Source organism: Osmerus mordax, chromosome 2 (assembly GCF_038355195.1).
Source record: "Osmerus mordax isolate fOsmMor3 chromosome 2, fOsmMor3.pri, whole genome shotgun sequence".
In the NCBI taxonomy this organism is placed as follows: domain Eukaryota; kingdom Metazoa; phylum Chordata; class Actinopteri; order Osmeriformes; family Osmeridae; genus Osmerus; species Osmerus mordax.
Genome location: NC_090051.1, coordinates 12,544,735 through 12,572,587, shown reverse-complemented (window position 1 = coordinate 12,572,587; position 27,853 = coordinate 12,544,735). Strand labels below are relative to the sequence as shown.

At 41.1% G+C, this 27,853-nt stretch overlaps 1 protein-coding gene across 1 annotated transcript in view; it reads left to right on the top strand.

Moving 5' to 3' along the window:
- The first annotated feature begins 233 nt into the window (after window positions 1-233).
- LOC136956901 (contactin-associated protein-like 5) overlaps window positions 234-27,853 on the top strand; it is a 49,622-nt gene continuing 22,002 nt past the window's right edge. Inside the window, 4 exon segments of the mRNA XM_067250945.1 lie at window positions 234-306; window positions 13,950-14,060; window positions 16,236-16,429; window positions 25,604-25,751. Of these exon segments, the coding sequence (XP_067107046.1) occupies window positions 234-306; window positions 13,950-14,060; window positions 16,236-16,429; window positions 25,604-25,751 (526 nt within the window).

Genomic DNA, 27,853 nt, shown 5'->3' with positions numbered 1-27,853 from the left:
AGTGAGTGTGTGAGAGACAGAGAAATAGAGAGTGTGTGAGACGGAGCCAGGTAGAACAGTAAATAGTGAGCAGATCATGTTGTGAGCGCGCGCTTACTGTCCTGCTTCTTCATGGTTCTAAGGTGAAGTACAACGGCTGGAATTTTACCTCGGCACCGGAGCTATTTTCTCTCTTAGACAGGATATACTGTACCAGCTCCTTGGATATCTGGTCGGTTGCGAGCAAGGTGGAAATGTCATCTTTGGCCATCGCCGTCAGTCTCACCGTGCTCTGCGTCGTTGGTACCGGGCTGGCGGGTAGTCACTGTGAGTAACTCACCTTATATGCCACATATGTTAAGTGTTTATAAGTGATGGCATTCGTAGCATTTGTTATTTGTCGTAAATCAGTAGATTCGGGAGTATGCCAAATTGTATTTCAACGCTATCATAATCAGAAACGATTGACTGACTCACCGGCTAAAGCAGTTGGGGTTCAAAGGAATATCGTCACATTCACTGACGATTAATAATATTAATCATGTGTTCAGCGGACATGTAGCAGGGGCAGTATAAATAATGGACTCGCGCTTCACAACAGAATCATTCAAACACTGCTGTTGAAAAAACAATAAATCCACCCATCCGTTGAAAAGATGCGCACATTTGAAACCCCTCTTCCACCGGCAAGCGGTAGGGTAAACTGTCTAGAGTGTTTGGTCGAATGTTTGTTCTAATTAATTTCGGAGTCCACGCAGTCACTAGAGGTCAGAAGCAGACAGAGTAGATGGAGGTCAATGAGAGGAGCTGACAACATTATTGAACACTTGGAAGAGAGGCAGAGACATATCCTAATGGATTGTGATCTGAATAGGTTAATCCTAACTATAAAACTAGCTGAGACACATGTAGATACACCTCCATAAGTAGAACTGTTGGAGGGACACAGTTGCAGATTAAAAAGTAATTGAAAATTTGAGTAATATATTCAAATTAAATATATGTGGAACTGAATATGGTTGCCCTCCAACATGTGAGATATGGCTGTGTGTGTGTGTTTAGATGTGTGTGTGCGCAAATCTGGATGTGTATTGTGTGTGTGCATGTGTGAGCGTGTGTGTGTGTCGTATTGGTTGTTGTAATACCTTGATTACAACAGATATGGTTTTAGTAACATTGAATGTCCTTATTTTGCTTTCTTGACAATAAATCGCCTCTCCTTGTGTTGCTGTTGCAATATGCGTTGTGGACTAGCCTGAAGAATCATTGAGGTTTGTTTGTGTCTACCAGTCTGAGCCAACTGCTCTCTTTCAGGATCACTGTCTCAACAAGTCAAGCTCCTGCTTCATGAGCCCTGTCAGACCTCTGTTCATTCACCATCATCCCCCACACAAGGAACGTTTCCAAACCTGAAACTGGAGTAGTTTGAGGTGACATGAACTTGTTTGTGACTCGGTGGTTGACGATGTCAGATGTTGTAGAGATAAACAAGAGGACTTTTGCAGCCAATGAAAGCATCTATTCAAATGTTTTAACCACATCTTTGAAGACAATTCATTAATTTAAAATCCACAAAAGGGCTGTGATGGATGTTCTCATGGTACACTCCACACAAAGTGTCGCTCTCAAAGCATTCTGCATATTTAAAGCTGTTTAAATTATAGAAATGCCAGTGTAACTGTAGTTTCCCCCGCTGTGAATTTGAACAGTGTTTTCGCTCCAGCAGTTCAAAGCCGGCACCTGACCTCTGCTCCTCCTCATTCTAAACATGATGATATGTACTCGGAGTGTGTATGACTCAAAATGGATGGAATGTACAACTACAGCAGGTTCCCATTGTCTTCAGCAACATCCACCATTAAGCATCAATCACAACCCTGCCTACTTAGATTTGAACAGGGTGGCCTTGTTGTCACTCCTTTTGCCTACTCTGAGAGAAACATCAAAACACAAGGGTGGATCAATCATGGCAGCAGTTCTCAAATGTATCCAATGATCAGGATTGACACAGTGCTCTAGAGATGAAACGTCTAGATTCTCCTTGAGGACAAGCAAATGGCTGTTCTCATATTTACCTTTGAGAAACTAAAGGAGAGGCCAGAGATCCATCATGGCTGGTTTGTGTGGCCCCTGTGTCAGGTGACAGAGATAATGGCAGCCACATCCTCTCAGAGGACATGTCCTCAGTCGCCCCACCACCCTATCCTCTCTCTCTTTCTCCCTCTGTCTCCCCTCCTTCCTCTGTCTCTTAGTTGAGTGACCCTATGCTACTGCATGTGGGTTGAGAGTCGGCATGCTTTAGGGTAAAATATGCAATATTCTATCTTGGGTCAGTGATGGTGAGAATCAATATCCCTTAGTGGCTAGTATCTTGCAGGGCTTTCTGCTGGGTGGGGGTGTTGACTGGGTGAGCAGGACTCTATTCTTCAGGCTGGTCTGCTCCAGACTGAGTGGTGCTGCCGCATGTCTACCCCCTGAATGTCTCAATAAAGAGAAGCAGAGAATTGTCCTCCTTCGTTCTCCTTCTGCCCCCCTTCCCTCTCTCTCTCTCTCTCTCTCTCTCTATCTATCTATCTCTCTCTTTCTCACTTTCCACCCCTTCTCTCTGTCACGCCCTCTAACTCCCCACTCCAAGAGTCGTAGCTCTGGATTATAACCCATTGTATGTGGAGGCAACTTTGTTATTGTTGGTAATGGGATTATAATAGACTCGGTATAAACTGGGGAATGTTGAGTAGGGGCAATTTCACTCTTTGATCCAATCTTATTTAGCAGAGCCACAAAAACAGGCAGCATTTTGTGCAAGTTGGTTGCTTGCTTCATCCAACCATAGTAGACGAAGATGATGGTACACACATTACAGTCTCAACACCTATATCTGAAAAAAGAGAACTTCACATTTAAAGGGAGTGCCAAAACAGTTCTGAGGTGCCAGGAATGGCAGTAAGACAGCTGGGTAGATACTATATCTTTGGAACGCCAAGAGTGGATTTGAACATGTGAGGATGTACAACTGGACCGGATTAAATGTGAAAAGACAGGATAAACAGGACGATTGTTTAAGGAGCCGAAATCGGAGGTTCCACCTGTCAGGAGCCCTGCATTATGGCTGCTGACAGGTGGATCTACATAAAGCAGTCCTACATTTGCATCTTCATATCTTCCCCTCCCTTTTTAACAGAATATTTTATTTCAGGTCCGGCAGACCTGCCTAATTTCACATTCCTAATACATTCCCAACTCTGTGGGGGATTGTGGACTTTTGACCAGAGCATTAGTGTGATAAAGTCTTTTACTTCAACTTTTTTATGAGGTCAAGCATGCAAAGCGTTTTAAATGGTGAGTGCCTGCTGGGAGGGAGAGTGTGAATTTGAAGGTTGCCTTGGGCAGGAAACAGTAGGGGGTTTCCATTACAAAAGCTCCCAGTGAAAGCAGAACCGGTGACATACTTCCCCTGGGCCTGGCTTTAACATATTGTTCCAGATCCTGTCAATGCCACAGGGAAAAGGGTCTTGACAACGCACACTCTAGTTGAAAAGGGATTTTCAAAAACAAGAAGGATACACAGACACGCAATTCACACTTATGGACACATGCACGCACACACACATACACACACCAGAATAGTCTGATATTGCCTGTCAACCTTTGAAGCCCTATTAAATGTAAATTAATATCTTCGTTGTAGATTGAACATTTCACACTGTGGGCACTTTGAGCAGAATTGACCTTGAAAGGTATGAGGAGGAAAGTGGAAAACACATGACAATAATTTCTTTCACCCCATACACTGATGTCTTCAAAGACTTTCCACCAGCCTAATTTAGGCTATGGAGTGGGCTCGATTCACCAGTGGACATATCTAGTAACTTTCCTAAGACTCTAACTGCCCTCCAGAAAATGCAATTTTTCCCCTGGTCTATTTCCCCATAAGTTAAGACTGATGAGATCAATTAAAGTGCTGGAGGATGTTGACGAGGACAGTGTCACCATAATTTATTTAGAATGACATCTCAGAGGTGTATGGTAATTACAAATGAGCACCCGCCCCACCTACACCACCCAATTCCCCCTTCCTCCCCCTCAAAACCATCAACAAGGCATTTCAGCATTTGACCTGCTCTTGAGGAGGACATTGTGATAAAGCCTTATCACTTCTTGGATCGGGAAAGTCTTCACGGGCATAGCCGCCCCTCTGCCAAGATCAGAGATAGTACAGATTATAATACGCCCCGGTCAGGCTCAGGGGGTATCAAAATGTTTGCATTGGCAAGAAGCTGAGGACAGGGCAGCGATACAGCTGGCAATGAAAAAGGAGCTGGCTTTATCCAAAGGGTTTGATCTAAATCCTATACAAACACAAATGTGGTGGATACAACCTGCACCTTTAAACAGCCTCGTTCCTGCTGGATTCATGGTTTTCCTTCCCAGACAGCTCCTTGTCTGAGTGCCTCTGTTTCTGACAGGACGTCTTAAGTAAATGCTGTTTGGCTCTTCTTTTGTGTGGTTGATTATGGCTATTGGCTTGAAAGAAAGCCCTACAACAGCAGTGAAATGGCATTTTAATTCAAAGGCATTCCTTTGGATCAAATCTGGAACAAATTTAGCTTTGTTGACGCTGCTGTTGTTTCTTTACTAAGACAGCTTATGGCTCAATGCTTTGAATCCATTGCAATCAGCACTGGACTCCACTTCAGCAGAAAACTATAATTTGAGTTAACCGAGTTTGACTGAAGCCACAGATGTGAAGGTGTTCTGCATCCAAACTGTGGGCAGCCACAAATAATAATAAACCATAGTCCAGAATTATCAGTCCAAACATCCCTGTGGTAAATCTTTTTCTTTTTCCCCTCAATAACCCTCCGTCTCCATTTCTGTGGGGTTGTCTGGTGTCTATAGTAAAGAGAGGAAACCACATCATCTTATTTGCCGCAAACAAGGCCTAAGGCCAGTGCAGTTCAAGGCACCCTAGGTCTCTGTTTTCTCATTAGTCCTGTTTCCTCATCTGATAACCTATTATGAGGAAATCATGGTGGCCTGTGAAGGAAACAACTTGCTTTCATCAACTTCAGAGCTGTGCGTGCAGTTGACAGTAATCACCACACACAAACACATCCCTCTCCTTTGATGTGAGAAATTAATTTCTTTTAAAGAAAATCTCATTTCAATTTTATTAAAGAGGGTCAAAATGTCACATAAAACCACACGCACATACACACAGACAAAGCTCTGTAATACGCAAATACAAACACACCCACACATACACAGCCGCACACACGCACACCCACTCACAAACAAAGCTCTGGAAATATGATCTGAAGCAATTAATTTAGAGAGACGATGTCGCTAGTGCAAAAATGAAAATCTATTTGACTATGTGGCGCCAGTGGAGACTGTGGCATTTACATTCTAAAAGATCAGACACTGAAGGCAAGCTAATATTGATGCTCAGAGTGCTGTGTATACAGTAGACCTTAGATAACATTGTGCACATTTGCCCAAAAGTGCACTTTATTTAACAATGGAATTGTGTAAAGAAGTATTGATAGCATTGGCGTGCATCAGACAACAAGTGTACTATATTACGTAACTCAATTTAAACAAATTGTTGTTTGCCTCCCCAGTAGTGGTCCCCCTCCAGTTTAATTTGTACTGAAGGACAAGCTAACGGGCTAGTCACCAAGGCAAACTCACTTCCTGTTAGTCTATAAGCTAAAACAACCAATTGGAATCCATTGTCAATCTCTAAAGGAGCTTCTTAGTCCATGTCAGAAAGGAGTTCCTGCAGTGTCAAATATGATTAGAACCATCACTTTGGATTTGTACTCGTTATGCCTGGCAGGGGATGGAGAAGGAAAAGGTATATGAACAGAAATTTTACATATCCTTCCCAGTCAAGAAATGTATGTTTGGATTCACTCAAACACAAAGATGAGTTCCATAGACAGACAAAGGTGTTTGAAGTAAGAGTTGAATGTGCCTCAGTCCAAGGAGACAACATAAGCAATCTATTGGAATATAGGGCAATTTGTTAGCATAAACGAGTCTGGTGTCATTGTAGGGCAACGCTTGTTTGTTTGGTGTCTGAGATACTTGCTAATTAGCAGTAAGGCCTGCCAATCTGCAGAGAGGCACTCTCAAAAGATATGGCACATTTTGTCAGACTGAGTTCTTTGTTAGGGGTTCTACATTTCCAGAATCTGGTTTCTGAACCATAAAATTATCAAATATAAATCAGTCAGCATATTTAAAATGTTCTATAAAAGTAAATAAATAAATAAACGTATTGGACTCATTTCTTTTAGATTATAATAGTAGATAGTGTGTGCATGGCTCTAAAATACATGTATTTGGTTTAAGATCTTTACGGAAATGTTGACTTCAAACTGTACATATAAATCCCACATACATATAGTTTGAAAAATATTTACTCCATTGTATGGTCAGGAACACAGAATGCCTATCCCTGCTTTGTCTTATTGATACAGCTGTTGTACCATGTACATTTCTAGAATGCATCCCCCATGAATCCAATAGCCAGGTTAGAACATAAGAAACAATAATTGTTTCCCTCTTCCCTCTACCAGCAGAAACCTAGCAAGAGAGGAAGGTAGAGAATCCCCCTTTGACTCCCCCTCAGCAGTAATATGCTAGTGTACCTTCATGATTTATGGAGTTGTTGCTGACTTTGTTGCTGTTTGATATTCAGCACACATCTCCAAAGTCTCAGCCTTCATGCCCTTCACTTTGGGTCGACTTTATCATGGGGAGATCCAAACCCAACACCTGAACTGAGAAGAGCCCTTGTCTTGACACAGTCCTCTCTAAGCTTATTTTAGGATGAGAGCCTTCAGGATTTATCAGTACATATCTCGGAGACAGAAATACCATGTGCTCGCATCTTAGGAGACGGCACTTGATTTGAGTATGCACCCATCCTCTTACCTGTCAGGGTGAAAAGTGCTTACATGCAAAGTATGTCACATTTCAGTGGATAATTCTCTAACACTTTGGGAGAAAATCTCCCTCAGTCACCCACCTGTCTTGTCAGTGTGTTGTAAGCGATTATGTCACCCCAGTCCCCCCTCTACTCCCCCACTCTGATAATCTTGCTCACTAGTCTGTATCCAATAAGGAAAGGTAAGGCACTTTTAGTTTGTTTTAGTTTTTTTGCACTATACTCATCTGTAAACTGGTCTTTAACAGCAGTTGGAGAAGACACAAAAAATGAGAGACAGAAAGCTGTAGAGAGAGAGAGAGACAGAGAGAAAGATTTAGAGACTAATACATAGAAAGAAAGATAGAGAAATAGAGAAAGAGAGAAGCACAGAGAGATATAGAGAGAGAAGGACAGAGAGAAAGACAGGGAGAGCTCCGGTGCCTAAAATCTTCCCTCATGGCTTGGTGACGCTAGCGCCAGCAGCATCAGTCCTAACGTGCTGACCACAGGGAAATGTAATTATACGACCACCAACTGTTTTACGCTGAGTCACGGCTCCAGTCGGGGCCTCCTCTATTCCAGCCCGATGACTTGCGCCACAGGGGTGGAACTGAAGTGTTTAAACATGTTCCTGCACACATGTTGAGCTGGCTGATATGAAAATGTTGAAGCTGTGTTCGTAACATGTTATCACCCACTGATAAATAAAAGTGGAAAGATAGCATGTTTGGATCCATTGGGCGTACATTCAATAATTGACTTCAAGTCATATACTGTATGATGTGTAACCTAATTGTAGGGAAAGTCTACTTATCTGTTTTTAGATTTGGAGGTATTTATCAGGGGAGAGGTCAAACATTTGCTATCTCTCGGTCTCTCTCTGTCTATCTCTAAGAGTAGGGAGGAAGACGTTCTGGCTGCAAGAAAAAGAGAGGGAGAGAGAGAGAGAGAAGTGAGATAAGAAGGGAGGAAGAGCAAACAGCCTGCAGCGCAGACTGAAGAGAGAGAGTCCACATCAAATCCCTTCAGAGTAAATTTGCTCTAGAGCTGTGATGTATGTAATGTACATTGGCAGATATCTCACTTCCCGTCCTTATTTGGGTCTTAGATAACAGCTTGAACCACTCGACAGAAGAGACATCTGCTGGCGAGCAATCTGAGTGCAGTCAAATCAGGTCAGAGGAGATCCAGTAGGCCAAAAACAGGCAGAAGCCATCATTCTTCAACATGGCGAACCGTGGCAGAATGTCTAGCAGACAGCTAGTTAGTTTTTGTGAAGGGGAATGTTATCAGCAGGCCCCCAACTGAGAGAAGATCATACCATAAAACATGAAGCCTCTTGTAACAAAAAGACTGAATGGATCCCTAATGGAGAGAGTACAGTAGTCATTGTAATCAAACTGCTGGCAGTTCCTATTATGTCCTCATTGTCCTTAGTTGCTTTTCACAAACACACACATACATGTACATGCACATACACTTTGCCGCGCGCACTCACACACACAGCTCTGCTCAATGGCATCAACAAAGCCTGCTCCTGCAGTAAATGTGAGCTCCACCCCACCTCACTGCTCTTCTTGTCCTGGCTGGATCAGGGGAAGAGGAGTCTGACACGCTCAGATCACTGGCCTCTTAATCTCCTCCTGCCTGTTGGAAGTGCTCTAATCTCACACTGCTGGATTTAAACATGTGTGTGTACATGCATGTACGTGTGTGTGCTTGTGTGTGTGTGTGTGTGTGTGTGGGGGGGGGGGGGGGGTATGAGTAAGAGTACAGGTATGCTACTTTGGGCCTGCAAACAAAATGCATTGTGTTTTTCCATTTGGCATGCCCTTACCACACATAGTCTACATTTTCAGTGAATTATAACTTGTATTCATTTTCTAGGATCGTACAATAATCCCTATCCATGATAAAGACTACATTTTTAATGGAGTCTTGTTGGTAGAGCTTTAATGAGCTCTTTTACCATGAACAACTCATTACCCTTTTTTAAGGTGTTAATCCCTAGCTGTTTTTCATGCCTCAGAAAACAGGTAATAGGCTAATGAAAGCCTGTGGGCGATTTGATGAAACAGTCAAGAAAATCTATCTCAGGATTTAAGTGGTGTAGATATAGTTTGATTGGATTTAAGCTCTCATTGACTCAGGACAGGGTACAATACCCAGCAGATACACTATTGTGACTGGTTGGTAAATAACATTGCAGATATTGTTTAGGCTCTTGGAATATAAAATTACATGTGTACAGTATAGAGCATAATGAACTGTATGATGTGAAATTGTCAAGAAGCTGTTTACTTATCTATTCATATATCTTCATATCAAAATATATGTTGAGATGGGTTGTTTTTTTGAGTGAGTAGATCCCATGATACAAGGGTGAAAAAGGGGGGGGAATGTTTAGGTATATTAAAATGGAAATTAGTTTCATTACATACAGTCAGAAATGGCCTGCATGACCGAGAATTCCCCAGTGTAAATATTGATGTTCAATTATCTTTATCATTTTTGTGTTTTCGCTTTCAAGGCCATCGATTCTTGTGAGAGGTACAAATGCAGTGGTTGAAGAGAATAAGATATCTGAATAAGAATGTGTTGTCAGAAAGGCCAGGAAATGTCATCTTCAATCCCCAGCCAGAAGCGTTTCATCTACTATGTGAATAACATATGATCAGAAAACAAAATTGCGAACACACACACAGTAGTGGAGATAAAAGAAACTCTGGAGTTGGCTTTAAAATATATATTTTTCAGCTCTATCAAAAGCTGTCAAAAACAATGTCAGCGAATTCCTGTGTGTTTTCTGCTAAAGAGTCACTGTTCAGCAGAAGCCAAGACCTTGGGAGGAAAGGTCTACAAAGTAGGTCTAGGATTTCAAACAAGGCTGATGGTCTTCCAAGTGTCAGCTTTCTTCAGAGGAGCTCCGTGGTGATCTCCCTTTTTTAACCATCACAAAGTAGATTTTCTCTTCTTTTCTTTTTACATTTCTTTGACTAATGATTCATATTACCTGGTAGTGGGAGTAAAGTTAGAAGTCTATTCTTAAAGAAAGGAAAAAGTAACTATACACAGCAATTTTTTAATGAACATCTTATTTTTTCATGTTTGTTCCTAGTAATAGGACTTATATAATTTCTTATAGGCCCATGCTCTAGTTGTTGGTTTGTGTAGAATGGGTGTTTGCACCCTCACATACAGAGGCACACCTCTATCCAATAACAAATAAGATGACATTGTAACCAATGGATTTAAAATGAGCATGTTTAATTTAGTTTAGACTTGGAAACACAACAATTTCATTGTTGTAGATTTGTTTTATCCCAGTGCATTGTGGCACCACACATGTGGCAGGTGGGGCTTTTTAATTACCATAGGTCTGTACCTGATGCTACTGTGAGAGGTGACAATTAGTCATTTTTATTGTGGTGATGAAAGTGAAAGACTGCCTGGGTGGGACGCGCGAGGACAGGTGGAATGCCGACCAGAAGAAGAGGAGGGAGACTGGATGTGTTGATGAGAGGGAACATGATTTATACATTCAGTGGGTGTCACCGTATGATTGACTTTTGCTTTTACGTTTTTGGCATTTTCACATAAAAAAAAAATATTAACGAATAAAACAAAATGTGTGATGCAAAAAGTCCCCGTTGTGTAGGCTACTGTTAAAACTGTAGACTTGATGCTGATGGCTTTTGCCAAAGGTTTATGGTCCAGGACACCTCCGTCAGAATCATCCGACAGTAGTAGTGATGACAAGCTATAATAAGACCAAATGAACCAGAATGAGAGAGAAGGTGGATGTTGTCTCTTCCTTTATTTACCCCTAGATCTTGTCTTAGCTCTAACCTCAACCTTAACCAGCTTTAGTCCTGACTCTAAACTTGTGTATTTCGAAACAAACAGTCTTCTTTCTTTTCCTGCCACAAACTGCTTTACTGTTATATTTCTTACTATTGCAGTTTGCATAGACGGAGCCATTACGTTAAAATGGGACAACATTACATTAAAGGCCTGTTTGAGCACATACTTGTGTAGAAATTGGTTGAAGGGTGGACTGCATCTGGCTTGTGAGCAGTCTCAGCACAATATGAAGATAAAAACACCTACTACTTAGATTCATTGAACTTCATTTAAAGCTCTACTTTCTTTCAAGGACTGAGTAGTCCAGTTAAACTTGATACAAACCTAGATACATGCATATCCATCACCAAGGGCAGTTTTTGAAATCCAGAAGGACAAGAACCAATGGAGATGATGCTGTAAACAAAACAAAAGAAAGAGGAAAGACAGCTTCTTCAATCTTTACAGACGTCTTTGTGTTTCTTCCCTCTGTGTGAAAGGTTGAAAGTTTCTGTCTCAAAAAACGCTAAGAGCTTAAGGACACATCCAAGTGATTCAACATCCTGTATGTTTCTGAGCGGATTTCAGCCTTCTTGCTGTCCATTCCTTTAGGTACTTAGTGCCCCCATAGTAAGATTAAGGCAGGGTATCATATAATTCTCTGTCCAGCACCGCCTCAGAGCTTAGAGTCCAAACCTCACTTTCAACCTGTTTTTCTTATCCTTTTTGTACAGAAAATGTAAAGCCATCTTTCAGGGTTAGAACTTGTCTCGACTGGTGTCTGAACGGTATCCCTTCTGATGTGCCTCGGAAACACTCACACTGAGAAATAACTAGAGATCTCCACAGGCTACAGACATCTCTCCACCTCCTGCCCTTTCCACCTTCTACCCTTTTCTTACCTCTTTCATCGCCATCCCCCCTTCTCCCAGCTGTCACTCTGTGTCGGTAGAGATCGATTCATAAACCCCTGGCCATCGTTTTCTGATGTCAGGCTCACTGAACAGCTTCTAAAAGGTTAATTAGCTGAATAATCAGCTTAAGGCGGGGAAACTAAAACTAGCGCCCATTGGGAATGTAGGCATGCTCATTTTCCTTAGCCTGTTCTGCTATGTATTTAACCACACCAGTCACAGCGACGGGCGTAGCCACGGGGCTGACATCTGGGGAATCACGTCGGCCTTAATTTCAGAGCACTGTTTCCCATGTGCTCTTGCTTGTCAAATCATTCAGTAAAAATGCATGCAGGGGTGAGGCCAGGGTGAGGCTAGCCTCTCAGCGGACGCTGGGAACGCCACTGTTCACCTGCAGATGCCCTGTGGGATGTGTCCAGGACTGTCAAGAGGAAGAGAGGGAGGAGGGGTCAGTGACAGGTCTGCAGTTTAGAGCTCGTTCTCTGTCCAGCTGACGAGGGAGAAAGCTGTCCCCGGCAATCACACAGTGCCGGAGATGAGGAGGAAGTGCTCTCTAATGAGGAGGGGAGAGAGACATTGAGGTGGAGGCGGGCAAGTGTGGAGAAACAGCATCAGGGGGAGAGAGAGAAGAAAAAATATCAAGAAGCTCAGACGTGAGTGGGAGGGAGGAATAGAGTGCCAGGGAGAGTCTAAGGTTATGAAATAGAAATTATGCATATGTAGGAACAGGAACCTTCTTCTATGGAGAATGAGAATTGGGAAATACTTTTTTACACCATTTCCAATACTTACCCAGTGAGACCTGGGCTGACCACAGAAAATGCATGGGACTGGACTCTAACACTGAAATAATGAAAACTTTTGACAGACAGCACAAGAAAACTATGTGTGATATGTGCCTGAGAAAATCCCTTTAGCAAAACAAGTGAATGCAACACAGATGCTTTGAAGCTGCAATTGAATAATACAGCATACTAATGGATTGTCCCTTGGGTTTTCTTGACACTGCTCCAAGTAGATAAATAAATGTGTCAAGTGACGAGTAAGGGCAAACTGCAAGCAGCAAATGAAGAAAAACTATTTGTGGTCTTTTATCCGAACAACGATTGCTTGTTGTTTTGTTTAGAACTGAAAATGACTCTGTCCCACAATGGCAGATTAAAGAGACGGGTATCCCCTTTGGACACAGACGGATCACTTCAAACACTTGCAGAGCGGTTTGTTGTCGGTCATTTCAAGGGCTCTGGTTCTGCATAACCCAATCCTTAGAGTAGAACATTCCTCTGGAGATGAACCATGCCGTAATATACTGCAGAGCACAATCAGAATCTTCAAAATTCTATATTATCTGGTTCAAATCGATGATGTATGACACGCATGACTAATCTCTGAGATGAGTTTATTTCCTTTCATTGCTGTCACATAGACGATGAGAGTGAGAAAACGAACTTTTACTGCGGTGCTCCATCATAAAAGTCACATTTGACTGATTACAAAGTAGGTAATTAGACCACATATCCCACTGCACAAAGAATAGCCTGGCTTGATAAAACCTGAAGAAAAGGTTACAAGAGGGAGTATTCCATCGGCACATGCATGACTTTGAGAGGCTGTGTCCAGGTTCATCCCTGACTCCCACCCATTTATCTACACTGTTTCCGGTGTCATTGCAGTGTAATGAGTTGGCTTCCACATTTGTCCCCACACTATGATGTCATTTGTCAGGTATTGCAGGCAGTAAAATCTGACTAGATAGTCATCGATCATTCGCGGGAGGCAGAGTATGATACTCAAGGGGATTACACAAAATAAGATTAACACATTGGGATATCAGTATTGCATGTTGGATACGTGGTATATCATACATTAGTCACTTACAGGATTTCTAAATGTTTTTTTGGAGTTTAATGACATATTAAATATATAGTAATAACTAGTCATCTCACAAATACAGGAAATTGCATTTAAATGCAATAAATTTAGCAGATACTTTTATTCAAAGCAACACAAGTGTATGTTAAACAATTAGGCCCCTACGTGCTGCAGATAATCAAGGACCAGAAGTGCACAGTTCTAACAGTAGATTATACCTCAGTGGTTAGAGCCAAGGAATGAGCTGTATTTGTACACAGTAACATTATCTCAACTACAATATTGCATAACTCTGCTCATAGGACAGTGCAAAAATACTGTAAGATTCAATGAACACTTAAGGTAAACTGAGCCCAGAGGAAGTCGCTAACCTGATGCTGGTGCTGTTTTGTTCCCTCCAGATAACTGCGACAGCCCGTTGGTGTCCACGTTGCCTCCATCGTCCTTTCAGAGCTCCACCCAGTCCTCTCTCAGCACCGGCCCTCAGTACGCCAAGCTTAACAGGCGAGATGGTAAGTACAGTTAGACACAACACTCATCATTGTTGCATTATCTTCACATGCAGTTGACTGTAGATTACCTGTGTTTGGTTATGTGAAATCTTGAGGCTTCCACCTTGGTTTCCAGAGATGTCCGAAGAGGAAAACTAGTAGGTTTTTCAACTTACTAGCAAAACTGGGTAATGTGACTTGGGACATTCAGTTAATGGTGAAGACATTAATCAGTGTCCTATCATATTTTGCTACCAATCGGAATGTGCTACCAGTACTGCTGGCTTAGCTACAGTCGCAAAGTCTGGCCGAACACCAGTCCTAGCTTTATGTTCGCTCCCAGAGGAAACATCAAGACTTTAGCTCTGTCAATGAGCTTCCAAATCTCACTCAGAACTGTTCAATACTCAGATATAGGTATTTAAAAATATATGTGTTCCTTAATCCATACCAATCAACCACACATGTTTGATCAAAAGATGGTAAACATGAAAATGGTGTCATTCAAGTTCATGATTTGACTTTGTCGTAAAAAGGTGTTGCCACCTGTTTTAGCTAGAATTTAACACCTGTTTTTGATTACACACTTGCTGTGAATCTTGTGTTGGTTTTCCGAATGTTTTTTTAATATGGACTGACGGAAAATGTTTTTAGACTAGTTGATCTATGAGTGTGTCCACCTGTGACATCTTCATAAATATGCAACAATCAAATATAAACATTGTCATACATATTTTATATGCCACAAACACATTTTGCAAGTCTATCATACCCTAACTGTATCTCAGGTTATTCTTAGCGGTGGCCAACCTCCGCTACGGGTGCCTGTAACAACAGCACGATGCTGCTCCCTGGGGGGCTCCGTAAACGATGCTTCCTCCGTGGTGGAGACTCTGGTTTGATATTCTGCACTCATCTGCTCCCATGGTGTTGTGTCCCAGCCCACAGCGGCTGAGTAATGAACCTTCCTGCCAGAGCTGACCTGTTTCTCCAGCCTGATAGCTGTGGAGCTTGTGGGGTTATACACATATCTTCATGGAGCACATGATACATTATGTCTCAATATCTACACTCTGTTTCTTCCATGTCGCCTTGCATGATCTGCAGAAATCTAACATGAGATCATGACAGTGTGTTGAGGAACATGATTAAGTGCATGCAATGTAACACACCAACACTACCGACCATTAATCTTTGTCTTTCGGCATGTCTGCCTCGGCAAGTTTATCTTGGAAGCAAAGTCAATAGGCTATAGGTTATCAGGACAACACCCCAACTGTATTTTCTCCTAAAATATTTTTATATAACAGCTTGAATAGCAGCTTGAATGTCAGACCAGAATAAAAGCAGTTTTTTTGTTTCATTCTGTTAGCTTTTAATACACTTGACCAACAGAAGATATCTAAAACGTGAAAGATAATCCATGTGTGGATAACAGATAAAGAGATCATACATAGAAAGTACAGACAGGCAAGACCAGACTGAGGGAGCAGATGAACAGACACCATCACTGACGACTTATTGTGTCCTCAGACTCAAAGTCAAGTTTGGAGAAAAGTCTTTTTTTACTAATTATGTTGACTTATGATGGATAAAAAGTTCACAGAACATGTAAAGATGCCCTTCTGCAGACTTTGGCAAGAAAGGTCAGTTCAATTTAGGGAACCATCGCAATAAATCCACTATAATCCCATCCAGCCCAGATATAGAAAACTGTTTTATAAACCATTTTATTTATTTATAAACTGATTTATTTATAAACCTCAATGTAAACAGCGCAGTTCAATTCCCCATGCTAGTTCAGAGTTCATCCATGGTATCCCCATGTGGCCAAGTCACTGTACAGCATAACCATCTCTGTGATCAAACACAGCCGTCCTCACTCTCTGTATTCTCCTCACCCTCTAGTCTTATAGCACAAGCTGAAAGTACTGTTCGCGATCTGTTAGTGGTGCGCGTGTAGCCTTCTGTATTTTCATGTCGAGTGACACCTATGACAGCTCAGTCAGCAAGTTTGGCTTTCTCGCTCACTATCTTTCTCTTTCTTGGTCACTCTTTTTCTTTCTCTCCTCCCGACTCTCTCTCAGTCTCTCTCTTACTACCTCTATCTTCTTTCCTCTCTCTCTCTCCTTCTCACCTATTCTCTCTCCTCTCAACCTTTCTGTCCAATGACTCTCCCCTCTGTGCTCTCCCCAGGAGCGGGAGGCTGGTCTCCCCTGGTGCTGGACAGGCAGCCCTGGCTGCAGGTGGATCTGAGAGACAGGATGGAGGTGACGGCCGTGGCCACACAAGGGCGCTACGGCAGCTCTGACTGGCTCAGCAGCTTCCTACTTCTCTACAGTGACACGGGCCGGGCTTGGCAGCAGTACCGCCAGGACCACGGAGTTGGGGTGAGTCTTGTTTGGGGGGATCGGTGTCAACGATTGCTGCTATGTGCTGCATGATCATGGACCGTAATACAAGCTCAGATTTCCCAGACTTGTTCATTTAGGTTTTAACCTGTAACAATATCACACAGTAGTCTGAACACGTCTGATATCAATGCAGAATAGCATTTAAAGTTATTAACTAGTAGAAGAAACGCTCTGTCAGTTATGTTAATCCCCCAAAGTACATACATCAACCAAGCTTCATAAACACTTATTTCAGAAGCTGACAGGAAAATAAAGATGGGCATCTTTAGGGACAGACTTCTCTTCCTGCCTGTCAGCGCCCACCTTCTAAATGCTGAATGTGATGTTTAGCTGTACTAAAGATCTGAATCAAGCTGGAAAATGACATTGCTAAATAAGACCTCTTTGCCTCTCAGCTCTATCTCCCCTCGGCAGTTTGAAGCAGTGCTTTCAAGTCTTCTCTTCTTTTCAGAGATACTGTTGGGGAGAGATAGGAGATGATCAAGAATTTTGAATTCTTGCACTTTCTTTGCTATATCTTTAGAAATTCCTTCAGATGAGGGGTTTTAGCTAAGAGCCTTTTATTCATGACTCTAACACATTGTGGATCACATGATAATCATGATAATCATCTTCATACAGTATTTCTTTAAAAACTTGGAGTATAGGATAGACTATGGAAACAATGGTATTTATTTCAAGTTGTGAAGTGCTGAGAGCAATGCCAAAGCTCATCTCTGAATGGCAACATATGCTGTGACTGACTCACACACATTAAAGTAATCCAGTAACAAAATAAAATCTGTGAATGGACACACATTCTATGCACGGACAAATATCGGTCCTGCTCCTGATCATTCCTCAGCCAAACAGTCCACTAAATGGAAGACCACAGAGGCAACAGCTGCATATTGCTACACATAGCTGGAAGGTTTGTCTTTAAGTGCACTCCACTTAAAGGGCCTGACTGACTGAAAGCCCTGCTGCAGTGAACAGCCATCCCAGTATTCCTTACTGCATTGATGGAGGTGGAGCCACCATTGGATCCAGCGTGGTGGTCTTTGTTCTGTCAGACTCCAGTAACCCTGACGCTGACTTCACTCCTCACCTCTCACTTGTTACTTAGCGCCAGGCCAACCTCGATACTCTTTTGAGTGGTCTGCAAAGTGCACAAGACGTTTTGAGTGCTTTCAGCCCAGTTATTACCTTACCCCAAATATATGGATGTTGGACAATCGGAAGATTTGAAAGATGTTGTGTCAGTGGTTCATGTTCAAGGACATGTTCTGCTTGTAGCTGCTCTTGGCTCTGTAGGACTTGTGTCTAATTTATGTTAGACTTATTGTGCTGAAAGAACAGTAGGGAAGCCATGGAGGAATTGAGAAATTTTAACATGCATCAAAAACCTATTGTTCGGCTTATGTTTGGGACTTGAACTAGTAAGTGACAAGGAGTAACATACTGATCCACCTGGAGAAATCTTGACATTGAGATTGACATTTAAAACTGACCTGTTAATAAATTATATTACTTGAATTTGATAACTATATGCTTTGCTAATGCACACAATATAATTAATGGTTATAACATATTATGTAGAGAAAGCATTCAATGTAGAAATTCATGAAAAAGATTTCCAGTAAAAATCATAATCATAATAATGTTAACGTTAGACATTGTGAGAAGGATATCGACCAATATCTCAGTTGCTCGAGTGGTCAGTTCTTTCCATTAAACAGTTTCCCCCAGGAGTCTCTGGGGCTTTTTGTCTTCATACAGCGACTTTGTCCTTGATAAGAAAAGAATGTCACTGTGGTTCAAACTCTTGTGCTGCTGAGGTTTCAGAAGTTCAACCTCATCATAATTCCCAATGAAAGGTGTCAGAAAAAAACATCTTTTGATGTAGGCGCACAAGGTACTTTTTAGAAGACGAAAAAAGTTTTTGTTTCTTTAATCAGAGATGGGAGTTGAGAGAAAGAGCTCTGAAAGAGACGGATGGAGACAGAAACAGACAGCTGAAAATAGAGGCTGAGGATGAGAATAACAACAGAAAGAAAGAAAGACAAAAAAAAAGAAAGAAAGAGAAAAAGAAAGAAAGTCACACAGACAGAGCACCTTTTAAAAGAATTGTATTCATTGACATGCTGCTGGTAATTTTCTCCAAGTCCCAGGATCAAAGACATTGAAAGACCAGTGCAGCTGCAGCAGATACGTCCCTGCATACAAATTGGGGTGAAGCTAAAACAGCAGGATTCATTAGCCCTGTGTGCTTCTGTCATCTTCCTGGTGACAGTGTGGGCGTCACACTGCCTTAGGCTGGAAGGAAACACAAGCAAACACACCTTTCATTAGTTCCTGAAGACCAGCTCCAAGGTCCTGTTCCATTTCGATGGATCACATGACCAGAAGTCTGATCATGTGTACTCTCTCCCTCCTATTCATCCCTTGATTCCAGCACCATAATCTACCATTACATGGTGGCCTGGGCGGCCTGTAGGTAATCAATATGGAGTCTATTCTCATTTGAGGATTGGGTGGCTTAGACCTTATGGTCCGATGCTCAATGGAGATCTTCCATGGGTTTAATTGATATTGAGTATGTGACTCATTTAGCTGTTCAGGAAAAGGACAAAGGGTGTTGAGTTTGTAATTGTTCATGGATCTTCTGAGGACCAAACCCAATCATTTGTTTTCTTTAGTGATCAATATGGGCCCTTAACGGAAGGATCTCAGTGGTTTCAATATCTATCTGATGTCTTGAATCAGTTCTGAGGAAAAGAGAGAAATACTTTTATTAGGATTTTAGAATTGAGCTTCAGTCTAGCTTCAGAGTACAACATGGAATAAGGCTTTGACTGTATGATTATATGAAGAAGGTACAATCTATTGGCGATTTGGTTATTTTTTTGTTTGTATTTGACACTATTTGACTGAAATACTGTATGTCTCTGAGCAGCTATGAATCAACAGTGTTTCTGCAATGTGAAGATAGTTTACTTTTATCATTCATATTGTATTCAGAGAAAAACAGCAGCTCTTGACAAGATTTCTAGAAAACCTTCTATGTAGACGTTAGAGCTAGCTTCAATATATTACTTCCCTCTCTGCTCTCATGAATGAGTCATATATTTTCACTAAAAGTAAAATGAAAAACTACAAAAGAACTTAAAGCTAATGGTTTTAATTGTATTTGTATACAATTAAGATATGTATTATTTAAATCACTAATGAAATTGTGTGAGTGCAGGTTAGCATTATTTTGTCAATCATCTTTCATGTTTTATATTCCTACTTGGGTAACACTTTATCCAACGCTTTTTTTGAAATTTACAAAGTGTTAAGATAATAAACTAACTTATTATGTTTAATAAGGCATAGATAGTTCTCACTTTAGATTAGATCATGCAAATAACCTTCACTAACAGTTAGTACATTCTTTAGAACTTGCATTACTAATCACAATTTGCATCGTTAATATGTGGTTAAAAAATAGTTGTTAACACATCTGCTCAGTATTAGTGTGTATCATGTATTTAACTTGGCCATAAGTATAGAATATGTTGTTAGTTATTTACTCATGCTTTACTCAGGTTATGTAAATAGTTAGTTAACTATTTGCTAATGCTTTCTATAAGAGCTCATGAACCATTAACTGCTTATGTTACTGCTAGTTTGCAACTATGTTAACAAGCTGCATAAAGTATGGCAATGCAGTAATCAAATACCTTATAAATTGTATTATGAATCAAATACAAAAAAAATAACAGTGTTTATTAATGATTAGCATAGTGGTTAATAATAGCTTAGCTAATTATTTAATAATGTATTGTTAATGTTTTATAAAGGATGAACTAACTATTAGCTAACACTTTGTAAATGCCAAAAAGTGTTGACTTATTATAAAGTGTTACCAATACTTGTATTAAATTAAAAATCATGATTATATTTCAATTTCCTTTTACCACACATCAACAGAGCAGCAGCAGATCACCAGATGTGATGACATCATCTCCCATCTCAAGTCTCATCCCAGGTGCTATTCTGTGTTTTCCCTCTCATTGAACAGAGTAAATAATAGATTTGCCTCAGATGTTTGCCTATGTGCAACTGTACCGGAAAATCTGATGCAGTGGAGGAAAGTAGCACTCCCTTGCCTCCTCCATATTTCTTCCCCCTGCCTCCCTCTCCTGCTCCCCCCTCCCCCTCCCACCCCTGCCCCTTCCACCGCTGCCCTATCCTCTCTTCCCTCCCCCTCCCCAATGGGAGAGCTTTGCTGTCTTAGCCTCTCTAATAAGCCTGGTAACCATGGCACTCAAGTTTTCTCTGTATTTGACACGTAAACAGGTGTCAAGGGTTGGGGTTAGGGGGGGGATTAGAAATAACAAACATCCGGTCATTTCCTCCCGAATGCCCTTCATATTTAACCCTGTGTCATTTCTTTATTAAAGTACTCCTCTATTCTACACTGTTCTACTCTGCTGTACTCTACGTTTCCCTGCTCTTTTATACTCTACACTGCTCTATCCCGCTCTGCTCTACCCTGCTCTACTTTTCTCTGTTACTCTTTGCTCTTATGAAGAGTGTCTGTCTTACTCTCATTGGAGAGTTGGAGACTGTCAGTCTCCAACTCTGTATCTGTAGATACTTTCCTGTAAGTTTCCAACACTAATCTAGCATCCTGATTTTAAAAATTAATGGTTGTTGTGTTGAATCTAGTTACATTACAACTAGGGTTGGATCAATAACCTACTGGAAGGTAGCTCTGCAACATGATGAGTTTCTTCTAGTGTGTTTGGCTTGATTATGTCTCCAGCAGTAGCAATGCAGCACACGCATGCAGCTACAGTAGCAGCAGAGCGCTCTGCTTCACCCAGGGACAGGCAGTCATTCAGCTGATGTCAGTGACTCGAGAGAGGACCACACGGGAGAGGGGCAGTAAAGACCTCTAATGACAGAGGAGGGAGGATTCAGGAGTTGATACAGGAATAGAAATAATGAAGTCAGGGCGAGGTTGGGAGCTGTTCATGTGGACAGTGACTAACCTGAGCCCTGGGTTCATCTGGGAGCTGGGAGCCCCCTCGGGCCTGAGTCCTCAGACTCAGGCATCACATCCGCACACTAATTACCAGGATGTATTGTCACAACTTTTTTTTTCCGATATGGAATAACAAGGAGCATTCTGGGACATGGTTTGTCGTCTTTACGCGATAGACTCCATGTCTCTGGAGGGAGTGAGGCAGCGTGATGCAAGACAACTGGGAAGGGGGGGTTAGTGTGTTAAGCTTCTTGCTCGCAGGTTTCCTCCCACCTGAGTGAGGTTGTTGTACATCAAGTTGTCAGGGTCACGGATCTTGGTCCCTCAGGTTCATATGTTAAGTGACGCATGTGAAAGTTGTGTTTCCAGTGATGCAATTACCATGGACACATGTAGGATGTTTTTGACCATGTTTGAATCCAAGGTTTTTTATTTATCAGACATATTTATGATGTTGTGTAATATATGAAAAAAAATCTTAATAAACGGCATTATTACCTGTTACAGTACAGTTGAGTTACAATTGAAGTGAATGCTGTCCCCTGGAACACATCGCACCACTTAGCACGGTTCAGTTAAGCACAAACATGTAGACTGAATCTCCAGTCGATAGATGTCAATCTGAAGTCCCCTGGTTCCTTTCGCTTGTTCTCAAGGAGCGTAAGGAGGAAATATCTGGTCCCAGTGACTCTGCGACACTCACAGACTTTATCATATCGATCCAAATGTTCAGATCAATACACTGCCAACACAGAAGACATCATCTTAATGAGGATGCATCAGCATTGTCCAAATACAACATCAACAGCATGGCTGCGGAGGGAGTTACATCATTGCCAGGCTACGTGCTAAATGGCCACCCCATAATGACTTTCTGTTTGTAAACAATCCATAATAAGCCCATTTATTTCACTTGTGTTTTTCAAGGTAAGCTGGCTTGATTGTGTTGGAGAGCTAGTTTTGGCTATAAAGCTTAATTCGATGAAAACAAGACATGTCTGATGCGGCCGGCTAAGTAAGAAAACCAGAGGATGTTTCTGATAGAACAATTGTACCAGGTGTTTAATCGAAACATAGAAAAAAATAAGAAAAACCATGAGGGCCAGTGAGGTGATTCTGACACAAGCAGGGAAGGAAATAAACAGAGAAACAATAGAGAAATTGCATCATGTAAATGGTTCCAGGGCATTCTAATTCAAACAGCATACTAAATAGCTCATGCTAAGGAAAAAAATTGAAATGGATTCAGCCATGCTATTAATACTGTAATAACACAGCACTTTGACCAGGGCTGTGCTATTCATACTGTAATAACACAGCACTTTGACCAGGGCTGTGCTATTCATACTGTAATAACACAGCACTTTGACCAGGGCTGTGCTATTCATACTGTAATAACACAGGACTAAAATGAGGACTTCATTGTACACTGATGACTGCAGTGGGACAATATGACCAATATTTATGGATGTGTGGTGTGTTTGTGTGTGTTTGTATGTGTGTGTGTGTGTGTGTGTGTACAGCATTTACAGTATGCATAGATGCAATTTCTCATTTGATGTACTGTACTTCGATATTTCACCAACCACAAACCTCAGACATAAACATAAAACATATCGGTAACACCTTAGAATAATGGTCGGTTGTTAATGAGTAGCTATGCAGGAAGTAATAGGTAGTTCTGCATTAACACCGAATTTAATACCATTAACTACTATGGAACCAAGATTAACTAAGCAGTAAGTAATAGCTAATTTACGACAAAGGTAGTTCCTTGGTAGGTATTTGATTATTACTAAATAAATATATCCTCATTGAGAACTACTTGTGAACTATGACCAATTAAGAAAGAATAACCAATGAATTACTAATCACGAAAGTAATGTCTAAAAAGTGAACAATTGTGGGTTTTTTTACTCTTAACATGGTCATAACATTTCAGAAGCTTGTGCCTCAAATTAGTTCTTTGTGGAAACCAGTTTATGAATATTAACGTTATAACACGTCCCCCCCAATAATATGACTGCTATTACGTCTTTCTGCAGCTCAGAAAATATCAAATCCCGGCCGGTCCATTTTCCAAATCCAGTCGATTTAGCTTACCGAAACCTATTTGTCCTGAAACCATGTCATGTTTTCCCTAAACTCTGGTGCAACTTCAATGAGTGAGTTTGGAGCGCGAAATCATTTGGCACATTTTTATGGATGGTAAATATTCAGTATTTGGCTAACATAATCCCTTAGATAACGACTAGGTGAATTTCACTAGAATTTCGAATTGTAGAATTAGTGCGAATTTCGAATTGTAGAATTAGTGCGAATTTCGACTGCAATACTATACAGTTTGTATGAATGGGACTTTTTACAAGCTAGCCGACAGCTAGCCTGGCTTTACAGCTAGCAACAACTGTACTGTACTAGCGTTTTGGGCCATGTTCCTGTTCTCTGAATTGGGTTATCTAGCAAGTTATTTTACAGTCCTGCCATTTGTTCTTTCATCCTTCATCATTTTCATCCCTTTGGAATTGCGTTGCTGTTGTATTTCGCAGTAGTGGCCAATGCTAGACTCATTATAGAGTGAGTAGGCCTATACGTTAATTTGGGTTAGGGTTAGCCATGTACTATTACTTGTTTAGCCATTATGTTTGATTCAGTGTCTCATCACAGTTTGTTGAATGTGTATGTTTCATTCCAAAATACAGCATTTTTTAAATGCTAGGTTTCATCGTTGTGCCAAACAAAAAATGTTTCAGACATGTTTTACAAAATTCTTTATATTGCATGCCCATGTGCATTTTTGCATTATGTAGGATTTTCTTTTACGATTTCATGGAAAACTTCCAGTGCATATAATTTAAAAAATCACTGCAGTTGTTTTATGTAGTAGATCTTGCGAGGTGATGTTAGTGAGGTGTTAACATGTTTTTCACTTTGAAATAATGGTACAGATTACAGTTACTGCGGGATGACAGGGTAACGCTTGAGTAATTAGTGAGGAGTTAACATGTTTGTCACTTTAAAATAATGGTCCACATCACAAGTAGTTCCTGCAGGATGACAAGGTAACGCATGAGTAATTAGTGAGGAGTTATACTGGTTTTCACAAGTTATATAATAAGTCAAATTTTATATTTGACACATAAGGTACAGGCATACATTTCTGTGAGGCACTAGTGATATTCTAACAAACATTGTAATCTGGAAGATGTGGTTTTACGCTTATCGCAACATAAATGCAGGATGCAAATTGTTTTTGACAAGAGAACATAAATGTTTATATTCATATCCTAAAGAGAAGTCCTCCTCAGGCGGCTACTGTAACACAAAGGTAGGTCTTTGGAGTCTGAGACATATTGAACTGACACTTAAGAGCTCATAATAGTAAACTAATCCAATCATGAGCGTGTCAGCATCACTTCCTAATTATTAAAAATGTTAAACAAGTTATCATTATTTGTTTTATACCATGTTTAAGTTTGAAATAAACAGAGAACATACGTCCATCCTTTGGTAAGAGTAGTCACAATCTCAACCTGTAGCTAATGTATTTGGGGGGATATAATATTCATAAACTGGTTTCCACAAAGAACCCATTTGAGGCACAAGCTTCTGAAAAGTTATGACCATGTTAAGAGTAAAACAACCAAATTGTTCACTTTTTAGACATGTTACTTTTGTGATTGGTAATTAATTGGTTATTCTTTCTTAATTGGTTATAGTTCACAAGTAGTTCTCAAGAGGATATATTTATTTCGTAATAACCAAATACCTACCAAGGAACTTCCTTTGTCATAAATTAGTTATTACTTACTGCTTAGTTAATCTTGGTTCCATATTAGTTAATAGTGTTAAATTCGGTGTTAATGTAGTACTACCTATTACTTCCTGCATAGCTACTTGTTAACAACGGACCATTATTCTAAAGTGTTACCAACATATCCGTAAACATAAAACACATCCATATACATCATCTTGATGCACACACTTTAGGCAATAAAGCTGCATTGCACTTTGTCTCTCAATGTCCTTTTAAGAGAAATGCAGAGACCATACATTAGAGACCATACTGTAGTCCAAACTCTTCACACTTAACCAACACTAATCTCTCTTCATCCTGCTCTCTCCTGTATCTGCAGAGGTTTGTGGGGAACATGAACGCTGACGGTGTCGTCCTCCACAAGCTCCCCCACCCCCTCAGAACCCGCTTCCTGCGCTTCGTCCCCCTGGACTGGAACCCAGTCGGCTGGCTGGGGCTTCGGGTGGAGCTGTACGGCTGTGCTTACAGTGAGTACCCCCTGTAGGACCCCCACCCAGGCCATAGCCCCCGAGTAGGACCCCTACCCAGCAACTTACCTAACACCAGTAACTGTAGGCCCCTAAGACAGCAGACAGCATCTAGCCTCCCTGTAGGATTCCCACCCAGCACCTAGCCCTATACCAGCACATGTAGATCCTTACACAGCACCTAGCCTCAACTCAGTAGTTAATGAATTTCCAGTCTTTTGAGACATTTGATGAGTCCTAACTTACCATGTAAAACATAACATACCACATCAGCATGACAGTCATTTGTTTTCATAAAAATGGGACGTGTCATGTAACGGTTGTCTCAGTGCAGGTCAGCACCCATCACTCTTGGAACATTATCTGAACAGGGTGGGGCTCTTGTGCTGACGCTGTGCATAGATGCCTTGTGATTACCTGAGCTATAGACAGGAAGGAGTGTTCTGACATCCATCATCATCAGCGCCAAGCCACCAAGCCTGTTCATGTGAAGCATGTCCTGGTTCCCCTGTTGCATCTTGGTCCAGAGGCTGTATGCTGGAGGACAACCAGAGGAGCAATGCTAGTGTTCCTGTTCCTGTTGATGAGGCTCTATAGTGCCAGTGTGCTGACCCAGCCCAATGCCAGCAGCTAACAGAGACAGACAACATCAGGCCTGCCTGTTCCTGAGCAGCCTTGCTCAGCTTGGGAAGCCAATGCTGAATAAATAAAGAGGGCCGTCTATGGGACGCCTCTGCCTGCCACTCTGCTCTTACTGGATCAGCAGTGAATTACTGCCCTGTGAAAGACAGTTATAATTATCCCTGAGTGAGGGCTTTCATAGTGCCCAGGCGCTGCACAGCATGATCTCTGTGTCAGTGCTGGATGGTGGTTCACTGTGCTAATAAATGCAGAATGACAAGGCTTTTAACTTACCAATGGAATGAAACTCCAGAGTGCAGTTACAGTGCAAACAGAAAGGCAGAAGAACAGAACCCCAGAGCCAAACACCATCACGTGGTCTGTCAAAGAAGACAGACATGCACTTATGGAAAAGCCCATGGATTTTGCTAATGGAGTAATCATCATCGTTACTAAGATGTGTCTCTTAGTAACGGTAGGTTTTATACATCTTGTAAATGATTTAGGAGGCCAAGACATGGTTCCGGCACGATCGATAAAAAATTGAGAAGTTCGATATAATTAGCATAACTGTTGCCTTTATGGCCTAAATTAGCACATTTCAAACAGAGCATGTCAGGTTTTATTACGCTAAAGACATAAAAGTGGGTCATTATTAGAACGAGAGAGCATCTACCTTCACTTCAATTTTTGCTAAGTGTCTAAGTCATGTACGTGTCCTATTTTCACGTCAAGAAATGGCACCATGGGTAATTTCAGAGATAGAGAAGGCTTGTCTTCCCTGTTTTGACCATAGACTGTATATAAAGATTATTTATTTACAGGCTATGATTCTGACTCATAATATTTTTTATTTTGAAGTTAGCTTGATCTGTAAATTCTCCTTAAACTTCAGAGACAGTTAAAAGACCCCAAAAAAGCACATGTGACATTGGCCGGGTTTCCCAGATTCAAGCTTCTTAACGAATCTGGGAAACCCGGCCATTGTCTTTCCATTCTTGAAAGATACAGTGAATAGTTTGTGTTAAGATTCTGTTTTAAATTCAGTTAAACCTTACAGATACCTAAGGGTGTGTTTGGTTGTCATTGTTTCTACGCATGTGAGTGTGTTCAACATTCTGGGGAATGTGTAAAACCTCTGAAAGCATTTTGCATAGAAATGCCTTTGATACAATGTGATGTAAACGCTATTTGAACGATTTAGCCAAACATGTCAGTTATCCCCAGGCTTTGTGCAGACTCTCTTGTTTCTCTCGTTGTATCATGCTCCCTGAGCTCTGAGGAAGAAGAACAGGTGCATGTTAGAGATTGCATTATTTATTCAGATAGTTTTACCTACACCAGCTGGATCTCATTGGGGAAATATAATGTATTCTGGCTTTTAAAAACAGCAATTCAACATTGTCCCTTCGTTCTGTAGCACTGTGTGCAGTTTGAAGCGAAGACTGGCAAATCTAAAGCCATACGAATGGTTTTCACAC